The sequence below is a fragment of the Bos taurus genome, chromosome 24, assembly GCF_002263795.3.
Source record: "Bos taurus isolate L1 Dominette 01449 registration number 42190680 breed Hereford chromosome 24, ARS-UCD2.0, whole genome shotgun sequence".
Lineage (NCBI taxonomy): Eukaryota > Metazoa > Chordata > Mammalia > Artiodactyla > Bovidae > Bos > Bos taurus.
The window spans coordinates 39474636-39491557 of NC_037351.1; the positions used below are offsets into that span (position 1 = coordinate 39474636).

Genomic DNA, 16922 nt, shown 5'->3' on the forward strand with positions numbered 1-16922 from the left:
TGTGCCCCAGATAAACCTTAACTCACAACTCTCATGTTGGGCACTTTTTTAAGGCGACACATGTCAGACTTGAGCTGAACCATGGGATACCCAGCTGGCGTGGGGAGAAAAACCCACATGCACATTGGAATTGGGTACAATAAGTATTCCAACTTTTATTTTAAAGAACAGCAAGGCTCTTTCATGCTTAGGTTCATGGGACTTACAGGGCCTGCTTATCTCAAGCCTATGTTAGTCACTCTCAGTGTTTGGAACAGTTATTCCACATTTGCTCCAAGATCAGCGACCCTTTTATGGACTGTGCAATCATAACAAGTACCTGGGAAAAAAACAGAATGGTTGTTTTAAGTTGTAGGCAGTCAAGTCAACTCCCAATTTTCTGGATCAATGAAGAGAAACGGCAGTCTAGGAAGCAAATGTGCTTGTACTCTTCACCTGCCCATTCCATCCTGCAGGGCTGCTGAGCCCAGACAGCCAGCAGCAGGCAGTAACGTGGTTCAGGTACTAAATCTCACAAGCCTGTGAGTCCCACAGGTGAAGGAACCTGCCCAAAGCCACAGGCAGCCAGAGCAGAATGGAAATTTAAACCCAAGCTTTCCTAACTCCAAAGTCCGCCATCTTGCTTTTCAAGCTCGCTTAATTTCCAACGCAAAAAATATTGGGCACCACCCCATTGCCTGGTGGAATGGATAATTTGCAGGGGCTTCCCTGGTGGCTCAGGTGGTAAAGCATCTGCCTGCAATGAGGGAGACTTGAATTTGATCCCTGGATTGGGAAGATCCCCTGGACAAAGGGAATGGCTACCTGCTCCAGTATTCTTGCCTAGAGAATTCCATGGACAGAGGAGCCTGGGGTCACAGTCCATGGGGTCACAAAGAGTCAGACATGACTAACACTTTCACTTGGGCGCTAGCAATAAAGAACCCAGGTACCAATGCGGTAGACATAAGAGATGTGGGTTCAATTCTTGGGCCAGGAAGATCTCTTGGAGGAGGAAATAGCAACTCACTCCAGTATTCTTGCCTTGAGAATCTCACGAGGAGCCTGACAGGCTACAGTCCACAGAGTCCCTAAGAGTTGGATATGACTGAAGCGACTTAGCATCCAATAATTTAATAAAAGAAACGACCTCTATTTAAACAAATTTAGCATCAAATGTGATTGGGATTTTAGTTTCCAAATGCTATGACTAAAAATACTGCCAAGAGGCAATCCCGTAGTTGTCTGAAGTGGTCCTGATATTTTTATCTTTTTAAGGACATTTAGGGGATGCAAAGCACAAGAAAAAGATCCTGACACCTCACTGCTAACTTTTAAGTATTTAATTTTGATTCTACGTGTAGAAAAAAAATCCACCCTGAAGGATTATACATCAGCTAAAACAGGCAAACTGTGCCCTCCTGGGCTGAGGAAAGGAGATCTCACTGTAGCAGTGGACACAGGCGACATGTCAGTGAGTACCTGGCCAGTAATGAGGCTAAGAGGAGGTCATGGGCACTTGGCTGCACAAGCTGGCGCTCTTCCTGGCTGAGTGGGGACATTCAAGTTTCTCTCTCAAAAGGTTTTTCATAGTTACCTTTTTCAAGAATTTTCGTGCTGGAATACTATGGGTTATTAATATCATGGTCTTGGCCAAAACGCACTGCACAAGGATTCCCACAGAAGTGTGCAGCCATCACGTGCATTACGTCTCGGCTCGGTTTCTGCAGTGAGAATAAAGACACTGATAAAATGGCACTGAAAGAACAGACACAAACTCATTAGGAAAACAAAATTCTAATTGATTCTAATAAAATCTGCATGAAGACCAACAAATTTGACTTGCGTTTTCTTGTGGCCTTTCTACCTTTAGAGGCCACCTCTGTCCCTCCGCTGGTCCAGGCCCCTCATGAGCTTCTGAATTCAGGTCAACACCCTTCTAGGAGCCGGGCTAGACTGGCCCATCTGCTCTGTCTTCAAAACCACTGTAGCAATCTGCATTTAGTTTTACTTGTTCATAAGCAGCGATTTTATTATATTTCATGACTTCCCACAAACATAAATTAGGAAGTCACTCCAAGAAAGAAAAAATGCATATATAAATATATATATAACATATATTCTCTTTCTATTTTCTATTCCTTTGTTTCCAAGGCATGTATTATAATTCTGAGCTACAGATCTGTTGAAAAAGGGTCAAAGGAAAATATTCATAAAGAAAACCAGATGAGAAGAGCAGATATAAAAAGTGTCTACCTCATATTTTCTTTGATTGCTCTTATTTTCACAGAATACCCCTCATAGATGACCTACTGCTGTATCTTTTATAAAAATTCACTAGAGTAAATCAATAAAACAGATAAAGTTCAAGCCAGGTTCTGCCTCCACCAAATAACAGGGTAGATTAGATGATTTCTAAGCCCTTTTCCAAGTCCTAAATGTTGAACAGTCTTTTGCAGCATTTGATCAATAAAACTATCATATTATATAAAGTACTGAAGGCAATTGATGAATCATATAAATACAACTGAAGTAGAACTACAGAGTACAATGTCTGAAAGTTACAACATCTGAAATATAAGAAAATTAATATTGCTAAGATGACTTTGTTCATATATGATAAAATACTGGGTTTGGCTTTATAGATCTACTTACAAAACATAATTACTTTGATCTGATTATCAAAGATATTGGACTTACAAATTTGGCTTGAATTATATGAGTAAATGCTTTGACTTAAAACAGCATGGGTGGTAAAAGATGATTTGATGTGGCTGTTTGTACAAGTACACTCATAGGGGATGGCGCAAGAGTGAAGATGCTACATGTGGTCCAAGCTGCAGAGCACGTGATCCTGCCAGCTCCTCAGTCCTCAGGCACATGACACTGACCGTGGGGTGCGACTTTCTGAAAAGGAAGCTAAGAGAGCAGTGGACACAAACGTGACGCACTGTCGTCAGAATGTTACAAGGCCAATGTTCAAGGTACTATGAGCAAACCTGTTACGTATCAATGAAGTAATTCTGTTCTTGGTTGAAATGGCGAAGGGTAGGGCAAGAGGTTAGCAGAGGACAGACCATGACTGGCCTGGTATGTGCATAGGAGCCTCGAGTCGAAAGATGCTGGTAAAAGGTTAGATTTTGATTTTACACAGACTATTATGGCAAAGAAATAAGACAAGATAGTAAAGAAGCTGTTGCAACATCGATGCTAGACCCTCATATTTTGCTTTTCTGCAGGACCCAGACCAAAGAATTATCTCTACTTTCCAGTGTAAAAAGATTCTGTGATAAATAAGTAAGAAAATAAATGCTGGAGTAGGATTATGTGTGTGTATGTGTATGTATTTTTGCTTTAACAATGGGGGTGTAGATGATATATATGTGTGTGTGTGGTATATAGAACTACGAGTATGTCTTAAAGTCTAGGTATTTAAAACTAAGACTAATAATGCAGATTTGAATAATTATAAAACAAAAGGTTAATCAGGAAACCTATAATAAACTAGATTAATAATAATTAATCCAAACAAGGGGCTTCCCAGGTGGCACTAGTGGTAAAGAATCTGCCTGCCAATGCAGGAGACATAAGAGACCTGGTTTGATCCCAGATGAATTTAGACTGAGCTCAGTTTTCCGCAACTAAAATGTGGAAAACAAAGATTCTTCTAGACTACATTATCAAAATAATTCCTTAATGATGATAACTCATTTATACAAGGCTTAAGGCTTAATTATGAGTAATTGGCTTTCAGTGTCACTATTATATCAGTTAATCAATTCACCTATGTGATATTAAGCTTTAAAATACCTACAGTGACATGAGAAAAACAGCACTGAGATAGACTTCAGACTAAGTCTTTAAAAAGCAACAACATGAGCAGCAAGATACGCACGACATGGTACTTCCAGGGGACGACCTGTGACATCACACCGTGCAATGGGGTGAAGGTCAGGGCTATCTGCATCCACCCAGCAGTAGTATCTGTGGTCCCAGCCATCAAAATGAACCTGTCGGAAATTAGTCCTTGGTCATCAGTATACCACTATGCCTGTGTCAAAATACGAGAAAACAGACCTCTGAAGTTGAGATTAAAATTGTTATAATCTCACATTCAGCTGAAACAATACTGAAAATGTGCTATGAAACAGCTTTCTGATCTAGCCACCAAAGGCGGTTGTACCAGTTTTTCCAAAAAATTAAAGAAGTTGTCACATTTAAAAAAAAAAAAATTGTCAAGGATTGAATAGAACTTGAAAGGGTAGGACCCATCTGTTTTCCCAACTAGAAATTCTATGATGTTTTTCAAAGAATACTTCCTGTCCTGCAGCCACTGCAAGAACAAGGCCGGCACCCTCAATAGTGAGAGTCATCATCTGACATCAGAATAAAACTTAAAATGACAGGAAATGCATGGAGCAAAAGGAAGCAATAAATCTTCATATCCTGACAAACGAAGAGAGATGGAGCCATTGGACCCAAAGAGGCAAGGAGAGCAAAACAATATGTGCAGTGAGGTAGACGGATTAAGAGTGATCCTAATAAAGAGTGATTCTAACAGCTATGAAGGACAACTCTGGAAAGTAGTCAGGCTGTGCTGAGGAGAAAAGATGGCCGTTCGTTCAGAGCTGAGTATGCAGCTGGAGATGGGAGGACAAAGACCGGGGAGGACAGAGCTCTGAGAAGGGGATCCCCGAGTCTACCGGGTTACTCACAGGACCTTGGCCAATGGCCGGACTGCACGTGTGTGAGGTGAGACTTGGTGGAGAGCAGCTGATACACAGCTGAAAACAAGACAAAGATAGGGTTCAGATAGTAAAGAATCTCCAGCAACGCAGGAGACCCGGGTTTGATCCCTGGGTTGGGAAGATCCCGTGGAGGAGGGCATGACAACCCACTCCAGTATTCTTGCCTGAAGAATTCCACGGACAGAGGAGCCTGGTGGGCTGCAGTCCACGGGGTCACAAAGAGTCAGACGCGACTGAGCGACTTTCACTCAAACTGGAGGACACACACCGCTGGAGAACAGAGAGACCAGAGTGGAGGGACCTTAGTAACACCTTGAGGATTTGACTGAGGCACCAAAAAGGCACATGCCAGAACCACATCCTAGATAACGGCTACTCCAGACCAGTTCTAAAAAAAGCTACAATAAAGCCTCAACAAGATGAAGAAGAACCACCAGTAATCAACTGTCTGATAAAATAAACTATTCTTTTTAAAGGGAGACAAATACTCCCAACTCTATACACTGTATCATTTATTATGTTCAACACAGAATAGAATTTTATTAGATATGCAAATACATAGATGAATATGAGCCAGACTCAATTTTTAAAAAGTCCTTCTCTTTTAAATTTTGTAATGCTATAGTGTGCGTTTCAAAAGCAAGGAAACCACGTCTAAACACAAACCAGGCAAGCCAAGCGCGCCCAGATCCAGTGTGCAGGACAGCTAAGTCTTTCTAGTTCAGCTATAGCTATTGGACCAAACCTGGGAATCCTATGTGGAATTCAGGTCTAAAACTGAAAAAGTAAAAGAAAATATCTTTTAAAATGTTTTGAAAGCAGATAGACATGATTTCTTATGTTCTCTATTCAACATTTTCCCCTTACGTTTACATTAAGAAATATTAAATTACTCTTTCCAAGGCTGTATATAATTACTGACGATGAAAACAGTGGAAATTTACAACAGCCCTTTCTAATCCAGTGATATGAGGCCCCCTCCCTACAAGGGCTATCTAAACTTGGAATTTATAACCAAATTCCGTATCCATATACGTCTTTATGAAAGATATTTTCATATCTTTGGATCTTCATAACTTGGGAGGAAAATCCAATTTTAAGACTTCTAACCAGATTTTCATGTTACTAAAGAAGAGTGGCAGTTTAAGAATATTTACAAAGAGTCCTTTTGTAAAGCGAAGAATCATTCTGAAAACCAAATCATCTCCAGCACTGTATTTCATGCTTTTATGATTTTTCACATATTTGGGTTTGCATAAAGCTGAGTAAATATATAGACCCTTCTAGCCCAGATTTTGATGAACTGGAAAACAAAAGTCAGAAAATGAAATTGGCCGCTGTCTCAAGCTCCTATCCTTGAACAGACAGTGAAGCTTCCTGATGGTATTACCTCTATATGCACTAGTTATTAATGGTCAGTAAAATAACTGAGACACTTAAGAACTATATCAGCACATAAATAACCAGGACAAATCCTTCAGGCAACTCCAAAGCTGGCGATTGTCTGGACTTGCACCGTCTTTCTTGCTTTGCCTCATCATTTGCCATCCAATTCCAGTCCCCACATCGGGGACTTCCTCTGGACCTCGGCGCTCTGTCCCTGCCTCAGTCGTCTGGCTGCCTCCAAGGTTCCTGGCACCTTGGCTCACACATCACCTTACCTCGAAAACCATCAGCTGAGTAAGACGTATGACGGTAATTATCATCCCTCTTCTTTTGGGCAGTTGGATAATAAGCAGTTATTTATTGGGGAACAGTGGAGCTCAATTTAATGCTCAATCAGAATAATTTTATTAGCCTAAGTAACTATTATGCTTTTTGCTCCTGCTATATGGTTTTTAAATTTTAATTTCCATTTCAACAGGCTTATTGGATATGTGTATTTTATTGTCAGAGGCCTCAAATCTATTTCGAAGGCTTGTGGTGAATGAATTATAAGCACCTATGTGTATGACGTGAGCTTTATTTAGAAACAGGCTCTACTGTACCTGAATCCGTGTAGCTTTAAATGAATATGGTTTCAGTTAATGAGACTTGGCCTTGAATTTCATTCTAGAAAGAAGAACTGAGTTTTCATACATTATCCCAATACCCACTAGTCATAACTATTCATGCTAATGAGACCACAGTGAATCTGACTTCCAAAGATGCAGGGCTCTGCTGGGGGCCAGACAGGAGAAGCAGGAAGAGGACAGAGGCCAGACACCTGTTCACGGCAGGACTGGGACACTTGTGTTGCATTTTCACAAAACACCCCACAGTGTAAGAACAGGCATGCGTGGTAAGGCGAGGTGAGTCCTTTTGTTGTGAACTTTTGCATTCCAGGCATAGCTGTTATACACACACACACACACATTCTCATTTAATGACCACTATACATTGTTTTCATAGATGATGGAAAAGAACCTTTTAAGAGGTTTGCAGGGATCAGACAGCCAGTAAATGGCAAAGCCAGACTTAAGCTGAGAAGAGTTTACTGAAAGAACCTTCCAGAAATAAAAATTGTGAGGTTATCTGGGAGCACTCGACCTAAGAACCTACTGTAGCAGAGGGAAATTCCGTTTTTAAAATAAAAAGGGCATTTGCTACCATTTGCAGTGACATGGATGGACATAGTACACAGTGTCATACAGAGAGAAATAAGGCAGAAGGAGAAAGACAAACATCGTATAACGTTGCTTTTATGTGAAATCTTAAAAAATGGTATACATGAATTTATTTGCAAAGCAGAAATAAAGTCACAGACGTAGAGAACAAGTTCTTATAGACACCAAGGGCAAATTCTTGTAAACACCAAGGGCAGAATTGAATCTCCCATGAATTGGGAGACTGAGATTGACATATATTACTGAATACTGTGTATAAGACAGAAAACTAATGAAGACCTACTGTATAGCACAGGGAACTCTACTCAGTGCTCCGTGGTGACCTAAGTGAGAAGGAAATTCAAACAGAGGGGATATACATATACGTATAGCTCATTCACTTTGCTGTATAGCAGAAAATAACACAGCTTTGTAAAGCAACTAAACCCCAACAAAAATTAATAAGAATATAAAATGGTGTTTTCATAATGAAAACAAAGCAACATGGGATAACTAACACAGGACTGCCATCCAGAACTACCACAGTTTTGCACATTAAACATTAATTCCATGTTGAGTTAATCTGCTTACTATACACTATCTGTGTCTATCCAGGCAAGAACTGATGTCGAGGGACCATGAAGGAAAAGAATTAGAACAAAAGAGTTGATATACTTTAAAAAACTACCCTTGTCATGTAATAGCTCCATTTGATACAAGAAGCTACTGAGATACACAGCGGGCAGGAAATGTGCATTTCCAAGCAACTGATGGGGATTTGAAAACCTCGACTCTCCAGAGCTACTGCTCAGTAGCTGGAACCATCAGCCCCTACGTTCCTTTCTTCCCTCCCACTCCGGGAAATCATCTCCGTTTCCTTCCCCCGCTAATCTCCTCCTTTGCAAATACAGCTCCCTCACCTCCTACCTAGTCTGTTCCTATAATAAGGATTATGGAAAACAACTTATCATTAAATTTAAAAATCAATAGTTTCACCATAGCCAATCTAAAATTCTTTCATTTGTCAAGGTCACCGCCCAATTCATCGTATTTCTTGGGCAGTGGTTTTCAAAACTTAGTAATAAGCAAAGTACCAACTGTCCCCTTCCCCCATCAGGACTTGAATTTGGGACTGGAGGAGTGGACATCAGGAATAATACCTGGAAATCACATTTTCTTAAACTACATGTCCTAGATTACTCTGAAGATGGTTTCTGGATAAAAACTTGGAAATGCCTCTTCAGGGGGATACCATGGAACAGTTGTTTATCAACTGAATTTGCCATCAAACTCAGAGGTATAGCCAAAACAATCAAAATAATGTAATGTTTTTAAGGCCATAGACTTTTGTTTAATTTTGTAATTTTTTGAATTTTGTAAAATTTTGTCTTACAAAATTTTAATTTTGTAAGACAATGAGTCCAAGAGAAACCTGGTGGAGGGCCTAATGCAGAGGACATTCAACTCTCAATGTCTCCATTGCTGATAAATATGTCTACATAAGTTTCCACTTCTCTATTTCTACAGTTACTGCTATAACAAATACAATTAGATTATCCCATAAGATAAATTTCTGCCATAGGATTCTTGCAAGAAATAAAAATGCCAGATTTCTAACAGCATCCCCAGGGCTTTAGTCTTTGTTAACAGATCTTTAAATATTTCATCAGAGTTGGGCATGAAGCAGCCACACTTGGGGCTCCATGGCCAGATGCGTGGGTGATGTCTTAGGAAGAAAAAGCTCCTTCATAAGTGGTGTGAAGACAAACTCTCTCAAAATGAGTTTATGGTTATAACTAACATAAATATTTTCAAAAGCTCTGCCATTAAGATTTGTAAGCACTGAAGCAGCTCTGGCTGCAGGTTCCCTGCTAACGTTTTGGAGATTTCTGTTGTGATATATTCTGGCTCAGGCTTGCCTGATGGCTCAGTGGTAAAGAACCCGCCTGCCAGTACAGGAGACATGCATTCGGGCCCTGGGTCAGGAAGATGCCCTGGACAAGGAAATGTCTACCTATTCCAGTATTCTTGACTGGTAAATCTCACGGACAGAGGAGCCTGGCAGGCTACAGTCCACGGGGTCACAAAGAGTCAGACATGACTGAGTGACTGAATGAGAACCATCCGCCCTCACAAGTCAGTTAGGCTCTGCCAATGCCCCAGCAGGGTGGGCTTTGGTTAAAGAGCTTCTCCTAAAGGCAGCCCTGTTAAGAAGGACGGAGTACCCTATACATTTCCAAATGATTCCTCTGCCCCTTCCACTGCCAGACGTGTGATGGGTGTTTTCTCCTAGATTTACAACAGTTGAGCTCCTGGTTAAACTTGGTCTATTGGCAAATCTCATAGCACTCTAAGTGCCACCCACCACAACTTGGTCCCCCGGAGCTTTGAACTCTGAGCCCCCAGTAACTCATCAATTACGGTTCAGGTCCTCCTGCCCAGCCCTGGTTCCCAGGTTGGCTTCTGCTCAGCAACTCTGTTCCAGTAAGCCATGATGCCCAGTGTCCACCTGTCTGTCTCTCCGATCTTGGGGGCAATGAAGTCACCCTGTGCCCTCGCCTCATTTTTGAATCCAAAAAGAGCTGTCAGTTTTCAGTCTGTTCAACTTTTTCCTTGTTGTCAAAAGAGACTGACAACTTCCAAGTTCCTTCCATGTGGAATTTCAATCTGGATGTTTCTTCTAATATTTTTTGTCACCAGTACCAGATAATATTTGGAATATATGTGTTGAAGCATTTTAACACTCTATTTGTTGGATGAATGAACAAACAAGTGAATGTATAGATTCAAGAATGTCCATTCAAGTTATGTAAACAGTACTAAACAAACACATCTAAAGAGCCCATTTAAGTTTAACCAAAACCTTATCCATTTATTCTACAGACATCCCTCTGGGCTACCAACACTTTTTTTCCCTTTGAGTAAGATGATATTGAAACATGTGAAAGTTGCTTGGATTGTTCTCAGGCATTTATTCTTTGGGATACAAAAGGGGACACATAAGTCTCTAGGTTATGATGACTAACATGCCATGGATTTTTAAAAAATTGTTTTAACTAATATCTCTCTATATTGAGGGGACAGATGGAGGGAAGAGCATGTAAGGGGGAGGAAGAGAGTAGGGGAGGGAAGAGGCTCTGTCTACACAGCAAGGATCTCACAGCGTGTCGTGACGGTGCAGAACAAGGCTATGTTTGGAGTCACAGGTAAACACCGTAACGATTAGCTCCAGTAAAGGACAGTGGGGGCCTCTGCAGAGTGCAAAGAGTGGGAGAAGGAGGTCTTGGGACGAGTGTTCAATAACAAAACTAGGAGAGCTACTTTCTGCATGTTGTATATGAGTTGCTTTGATAAAGATACATACAAAGTTTTTAAAGATGGGCTGTGTTATGAATTTAAAGTTCTCTATAACTTTCTCATATTTCCATGCACCACTCTCTCTGAAACAAGTAATCCATCTGGCTGACTGCAGGAGACTTCTCCTCTTTCCGTGTATAGCCGAGTGGTTAGCTCAACCACAACAATGTGTTCTGAAAATGGATTACCTTTCTGGAGAAAATAAAACATGTTCAAGCCAGTGCATAACTTTCAAGCAATGGAGGAGAATAAATGTTTGAAATGAACATGTTTGCTCATGTTTCCTTATGTATTTGTTCATAAGTCAACATCAGGAATTTAAATTATGTCTGTTGAAAATAACTTAGTTGCCCACGGGGCTCTTGGTACAGGGGAAAAAAAAGACAAAATTATTCACAAGCTATTTATCCTCTAAAACTCCACAGGTCACACAGCTTAACATAATGTAAAATAAAGTATTATACAAAGATCTAATCATCTCAAGCTAGTTTTCTAGTTTATTTTATATAAAAACCAAAAGAAATCATCAGTGCCAACCAGAAACTATTTCCAGTGTTTCAGTTCATGTGGTCCTGAATATTTATGCCTATCCATTCATTTCTTGCCTTTCTCCCACTTTTCTACCTTGAAAGCCTTGGTTCTGAAATCTGAAATCAGCAACTGCTGGCCTTCATTCAGATAATATACCAGTTCTGCCAACCTCCACACAGATCATCCTTAATAAGTAACTAATTATATTTTACATTATGTTTATGATCATATACAAATATATTTTAATATAATCATACATATGATTATGTGTATACATATGTGGACTTCCCGGGTAGCTCAGCTGGTAAAGAATCTGCCTGCAATGCAGGAGACTCTGGTTCCCCTAGAGAAGGGATACGCTACCCACTCCAGTATTCTTGGGCTTCCCTAGTGGCTCAGATGGTAAAGAATCTGCCTGCAATATAGGAGATCTGGGTTCGATCCCTGGGTCAGGAAGATTCCCCTGCAGAAGGGAATACCAACTTACTCCAATATTCTTGCCTGGAGAATTCCTTGACAGAGGAGCTTGGAGGGCTACAGTCCACAGGGTCGCAAAGAGCTGGACACAACTGAGTGACTAAACTTTCCCTTGTGGCTCAGATGGTAAAGAATCTGCCTGCAATGAAGGAGACCTGGGTCAGATCCCCAAGTCAGGAAGATCCCCTGGAGAAGGGAATGGCAATCCACTCCAGTGTTCACTTGCAATATAATTCATATTGAAATTTTAATGTAAATATTTAATATTTTAACAGATTTACTAGGGATCTTAGTCCCTAATAGATGATCTATAGCCATCTTAGCCGTTTTCTTTTAAAAATATTTTTTTCAATAAAGGGACAACTATGGCATCAGAGTTATCATCAGCTTAAAAACAGGCACAGTGGGAAGAGGCCCATGGAACTGATGACCACCCACGTGCTGTATGGCCCGAATAATGGCCATCCCAGCCAGATCAGCACACCTAACAGGAAGGTCCCTGATTCTCCACTTGATGCTCTGTGGTTCTTAGCCTGGAGCTGCCATGACAGAGAGCACCAGAGGACCAGTAAGGAAGACAGAGGCCCCCAGACAGGACAACTGCAATAAAGATGCATCTGACACAGGCAGCTAGGAGAAGCACCGAGAAACTCGTCACCCTGCTCCAAGTGGGCAGGTGAGCGAAGCCCTCGCCGCCTCAGCAGAGCGGCTGCTCCTCCCAGAGTGGGGCAGGGAAACCCTGTGGTCTGCAGGTCTCGTCCATCAACCTCCAAAGTCAGCGTCCACCAACATGTGTAGTGATGCTGTCTGCTCTGAGCTGGTCTGCAAACATTCTTTAAAATTTCATTTTGTTTTGCTAGCACAGGAAAAGCAGGCTTTGTCTTTGTTTAGGCAGCTGAGAGCAAACCCACCTGAGCTGCGGAAGGGGGTCTAGGCTTAGCGGTGGCTGGTCCAGGGAAGGAAGGCGGGTTTCCGTCCAGCCTCAAAACTCCTGTCACCTCACCTGAAGTGTGGAACCCCGGAACCCGTGTACCCCAGAGATGGGGTAGCTAACGCCTCACCTCCACCAGGTGCTGGATTACCTACTTGTATAATTACCCGGTAAAGCTGAGCTGACCGACCTGCCAGGGTTTTCTCTCTGGTGTTAGGGTTGCCGGGGTCTGAAAGCGGGGCAGAGGGTCCTCTCTGACCCCATAATCCATTTGGGCAGATCCCCCGGGATGAGTCAATCACGCCAAGTCTGACGGTTTGAGGAATAAACACAAACATATGCAAACAGCAAACTCAGAAAAGCCTCACAACATTTCTGCAGCTGAAAAATGGCTGAAATTTATTTTTATTATGAAAACATTATTTTAGGGATAAAATATTTTGTGGCTGAGGCGAAAACAGTCTTAAAATTCCATGCAATTCATCCTCCTTCTCAGTTTAATTTCTGCAGATGCCTACAGCTTATCTGATTGGCCTTATTAGCTATTCCATAAACCCTGGTTTTCCTGTGCTAGAAAAACAAAATGGAATTTTAAAAAACACTTTGCAAACCAACCCAGAACAGACAGAGTCATCATACATGTTGGTGGATGCTGAAGGTCAGCAAACAAGGGGCTGAGGGGGCCGACTTCCCTGCCTGAGGACGGCTCCTCTGTCCTCTGCATTCCTGCCCCACCCCGTCCACAGCATCCTCAGCCTCCCCCAACCCCATGGATCACACATCCCTCTTGTATCTGCATCCCAGTCACACAGAGACTAATGTGTGTTAGTTGTTCAGTCTTGGTCTGACTCTTTGTGACCCCATGGACTGTAGCCCACCAGGCTCCTCTGTCCATGGGATTCTTTAGGCAAAACCACTGGAGTGGGAAGCCATTTCCTCCTCCAGGGGATCTTCTTGACCCAGGGATTAAACCTGTGTCTCTTGCATCTCCTACATTGGCAGGTGGATTCTTTACCACTAGCACCACACCTGGGGAGCCCTTATTCTTGAATAAATGTGGTTTCTGGAGCCCAGGGAAATGGAGACTTTGCAGTGAGCCTCAGCGGAAGGGAATCCTGGGTCCAGCACTGCCTTGGCTCACAGGTGGTGACATGAATTATGAAGAGCGATCAGAGCAAAGCACATCTCTGAACTCGCACAGCAACACTTGACTGGGGCCGCTGCAGAGCCTCAGAATGTCTGGCAGGAAGGTGCTGGGCGGGAAGGAGCACAGAGTGGACACCACCCCAGCTGGGGTGCTGCCTCCAAAGCCAGCAAAGGAGGAGTGAAGGGGCGCGAGGGAGCACCACACAAGGGCCAGGCAGCAGGTGTCCTGAGGGTACTACCACGCACCAGGGCAAACTGCTTGTTGATTCCAGAATCCTGGATGCAAGTGAGAAACCATCAGAGTGGAGACCAGCGAAGGAGGAGATACGCACAAGGTAGTCAGTCTGGGGTGTGGGGGTGTGTGTTCCTTGAGGAGGGCCCTGCTGACACACTGATCGGGGGACACGTGGTGCAGGCGGTCAGAGCAGCTTGCCTCGGTGCCTGGGAAGCAGCGAGATGAACCTGGGTTTCTGGAGGAAAAGCTTAAGCCAAGCAAAGTGGGCCACCCCCAAAGCAATGGGGGCCCTTCACGCTGCTAACAGTTTTCAACACTGAAGTTACATTTATTTTGAGAGAAGGAGGTTATTACTACTAGAAAATCACTAGCAGCCATCACTGTGCAGAATCCTAGCCCTTCGTTATCCATTATGTATCCATTACCATCCTTGGCCCCCCTGTTAGTCACGTGCCACTAGTATAATGGCCTTGAAATGGGCTCTGCCTCCCCGACACCGTTATCATTGACATGACTCACTGTGTCAACATTCCAAGGGAGACAGCATCATATATAATGAAACAATGCATGATTTCAGTTATTCAAATATTATATCATTCTTAGCTATGCTCATAGCTACCGTGTGGCCTATTAAAAGTCTATTAGGAACATAGAAGCACCAATTAAAGTCCAATGTCCCATGTGGTGTTATAGTTCCTCTTTTATGGGGGATTATGTAGAGGAGATCCAGTTAATGCCAGGGGTTAATGCACATTTGTTTTGATAAGGAATGAGTCGTAAGTGATCCTTAGTAATAGTAATTTACTGCCAGTAAACAACCTATCAGTGCATTTTTATTTACAACCCTCATTCATCTATTCAGCAAGTATTTATTTGGTTCCTATGAGATGCCAGGGGCTGGGGCTGCTCTACAGGCACAAGAACATCAAGAGTTCTTGGGAAACCAAGAGAGAAAAGAGCTTCCTCCACAGCTCAGACAGTGAAGAATCCACCTGCCAATGCAGGAGACCTGGGTTCAACCCCTGGGTCTGGAAGATCCCCTGGAGGGGGCCATGGCAACCCACTCCAGTATTCTTGCCTGGAGAATCCCATGGACAGAGGAGCCTGGTGGGCTACAGTCCATGGGGTGGCAAAGAGTTAGACATGACTGAGAGGCTAACACACATACCAGGAGCTTACATTCCAGTGGCAAAACATGATAAAGAACTAAACACACGGGTGTGTGATCTAATGTCGGATTAAATTCACACAAGAGGAAAGTGAACGCTCCGATGGAGCTGGGATGTCTCTCCCACCGAGGCAGGCAGAGGCTGCAAGTATGTGTCTAGACCCCGTGTGGGAAGGAGACTGGCCATTGAGGACGGGGTGATTCCTCTTTGCTTTTCTTTGGTCTCCCCGTGAAGGAGAAGTACAGAGGGTTGTGAGGGCATGGGGAGAGGGTGTGAGGGGACAAGACCATGGAGCAGCCTCCTTGGAGGCTGGGAACACGGCCGATGGGGAGGCGGAGGCTAGGATGGGCTCTGGGGCCCCCGAAACCTGCGGACCTGATTGAAGGTAAGCCCTTGGGATGGCTCTTTGTCTTCTCAGGCCACGGGACACAAAGTGGCCTCACTTGGAAGTTTGTAAACAGGCAGCCATTAAAGAAAGGGCAGAAACCCCTTCCCAGAGGAGAGAGGAGCTGCAGAAGGGTAATAGAAACGGCAGAAGAGGAAGCGATGGCCGGGGACGAGGCTCCTGTGGGGGACAAGACAACAGCCTCTGTTTCCCTGGTGGTTCTTGATTAAAAGCCTCCACCTTTGGCACATTCACATAAAATTGAGCCCAATTCCATTTATTAGGGGAAAAAAACCAAATCTACTGACTTCACAAAGCAAATCTTTGTTTAAAAAACACGAAAATGGAATTCTTTGATTTCCCTGATTCTATCCTGCATGTTACCACATGACCTCTCGCCTTCCTGCAGCAGAGTTCCATGACTGTGAGACCCAGATGCACCGTTCATCCAAGCAGAAGGGCTCTGCCAGGTGCTAAGGGTCGTGAAATGACCCCGCATGGGTCCTGAGTATGGCCAGTTCCCCAAGAAATGAACGCACATTGCCAGGGGCATGAGAAAGGGCAGTACATGACCATTCCTGAGAGGTGGAGACTGCAGCATCACCGTCACTCCAAAGAGAACTGTGGAAACCAAGTCCAGAGTCATCTACCTGATCCTTGCAGTTTTCTAAACCACACAGCTGTCTTTCAAGTTATAAAGGATGGGAAGAGACAGTGAGCTGAGAATGGAGCATGCAGGACCTAGTCAGATATACTGAGAGTTGTTGGAAAGACTCTGATGCTGGGAAAGATTGAAGGCAGGAGGAGAAGGGGACAACAGAGGATGAGATGGTCGGATGGCATCAGCTAATCAATGCACATGAGTTTAAGCAGACTTTGGGAGATGGTGAAGGACAGGGAAGCCTAGTGTGCTGCAGTCCATGGGGTCACAAAGAGTTGGACACAACTGAGCAACTCAACAATAACCACCACCTAAAGGTGGGTGCTCCATTTCACATGTAAGTCCACTCTGGCATCTCTGTGCAGCATGGACTGACAGGGTCTCGGGGTGCAGAGAGCCCAGCTGGATGGGAAGCGTAGAGGTCCATGAGAGAGCTGATGCCGGCTTTCATTATGGTGGTTGTCATGGAGATGAAGAGACGTAAGGAGACAAGGGACACAGTACCAGGAGTGAGAATCAATAGGATAAGGTGGGGGCTACATGCTATTCTGAGACAGGTAGGTTTTAGGAATAGCTCCCCAGTGTCTGAACTGAGCAAGCTGCTGGTTGAGCTGCTGTTTAGTAAACTGTGGACACCGAGGGAAGAAACAGATCTGGGTCTGTGTGCCCCAGGACATGCTCGTATGGAACACATAAGTGACATCAAGTTCTGGTTAAA

General features: G+C 43.4%; 1 protein-coding gene across 1 annotated transcript in view; it reads right to left on the minus strand.

The window, feature by feature from the left end:
- The window catches only part of L3MBTL4 (L3MBTL histone methyl-lysine binding protein 4), a 155469-nt gene that overhangs the window by 87187 nt on the left and 51360 nt on the right, over nucleotides 1-16922 (minus strand). The window contains 1 exon segment of the mRNA XM_059881118.1: nucleotides 3843-3989. Coding sequence (XP_059737101.1) covers nucleotides 3843-3989 — 147 coding nt within the window.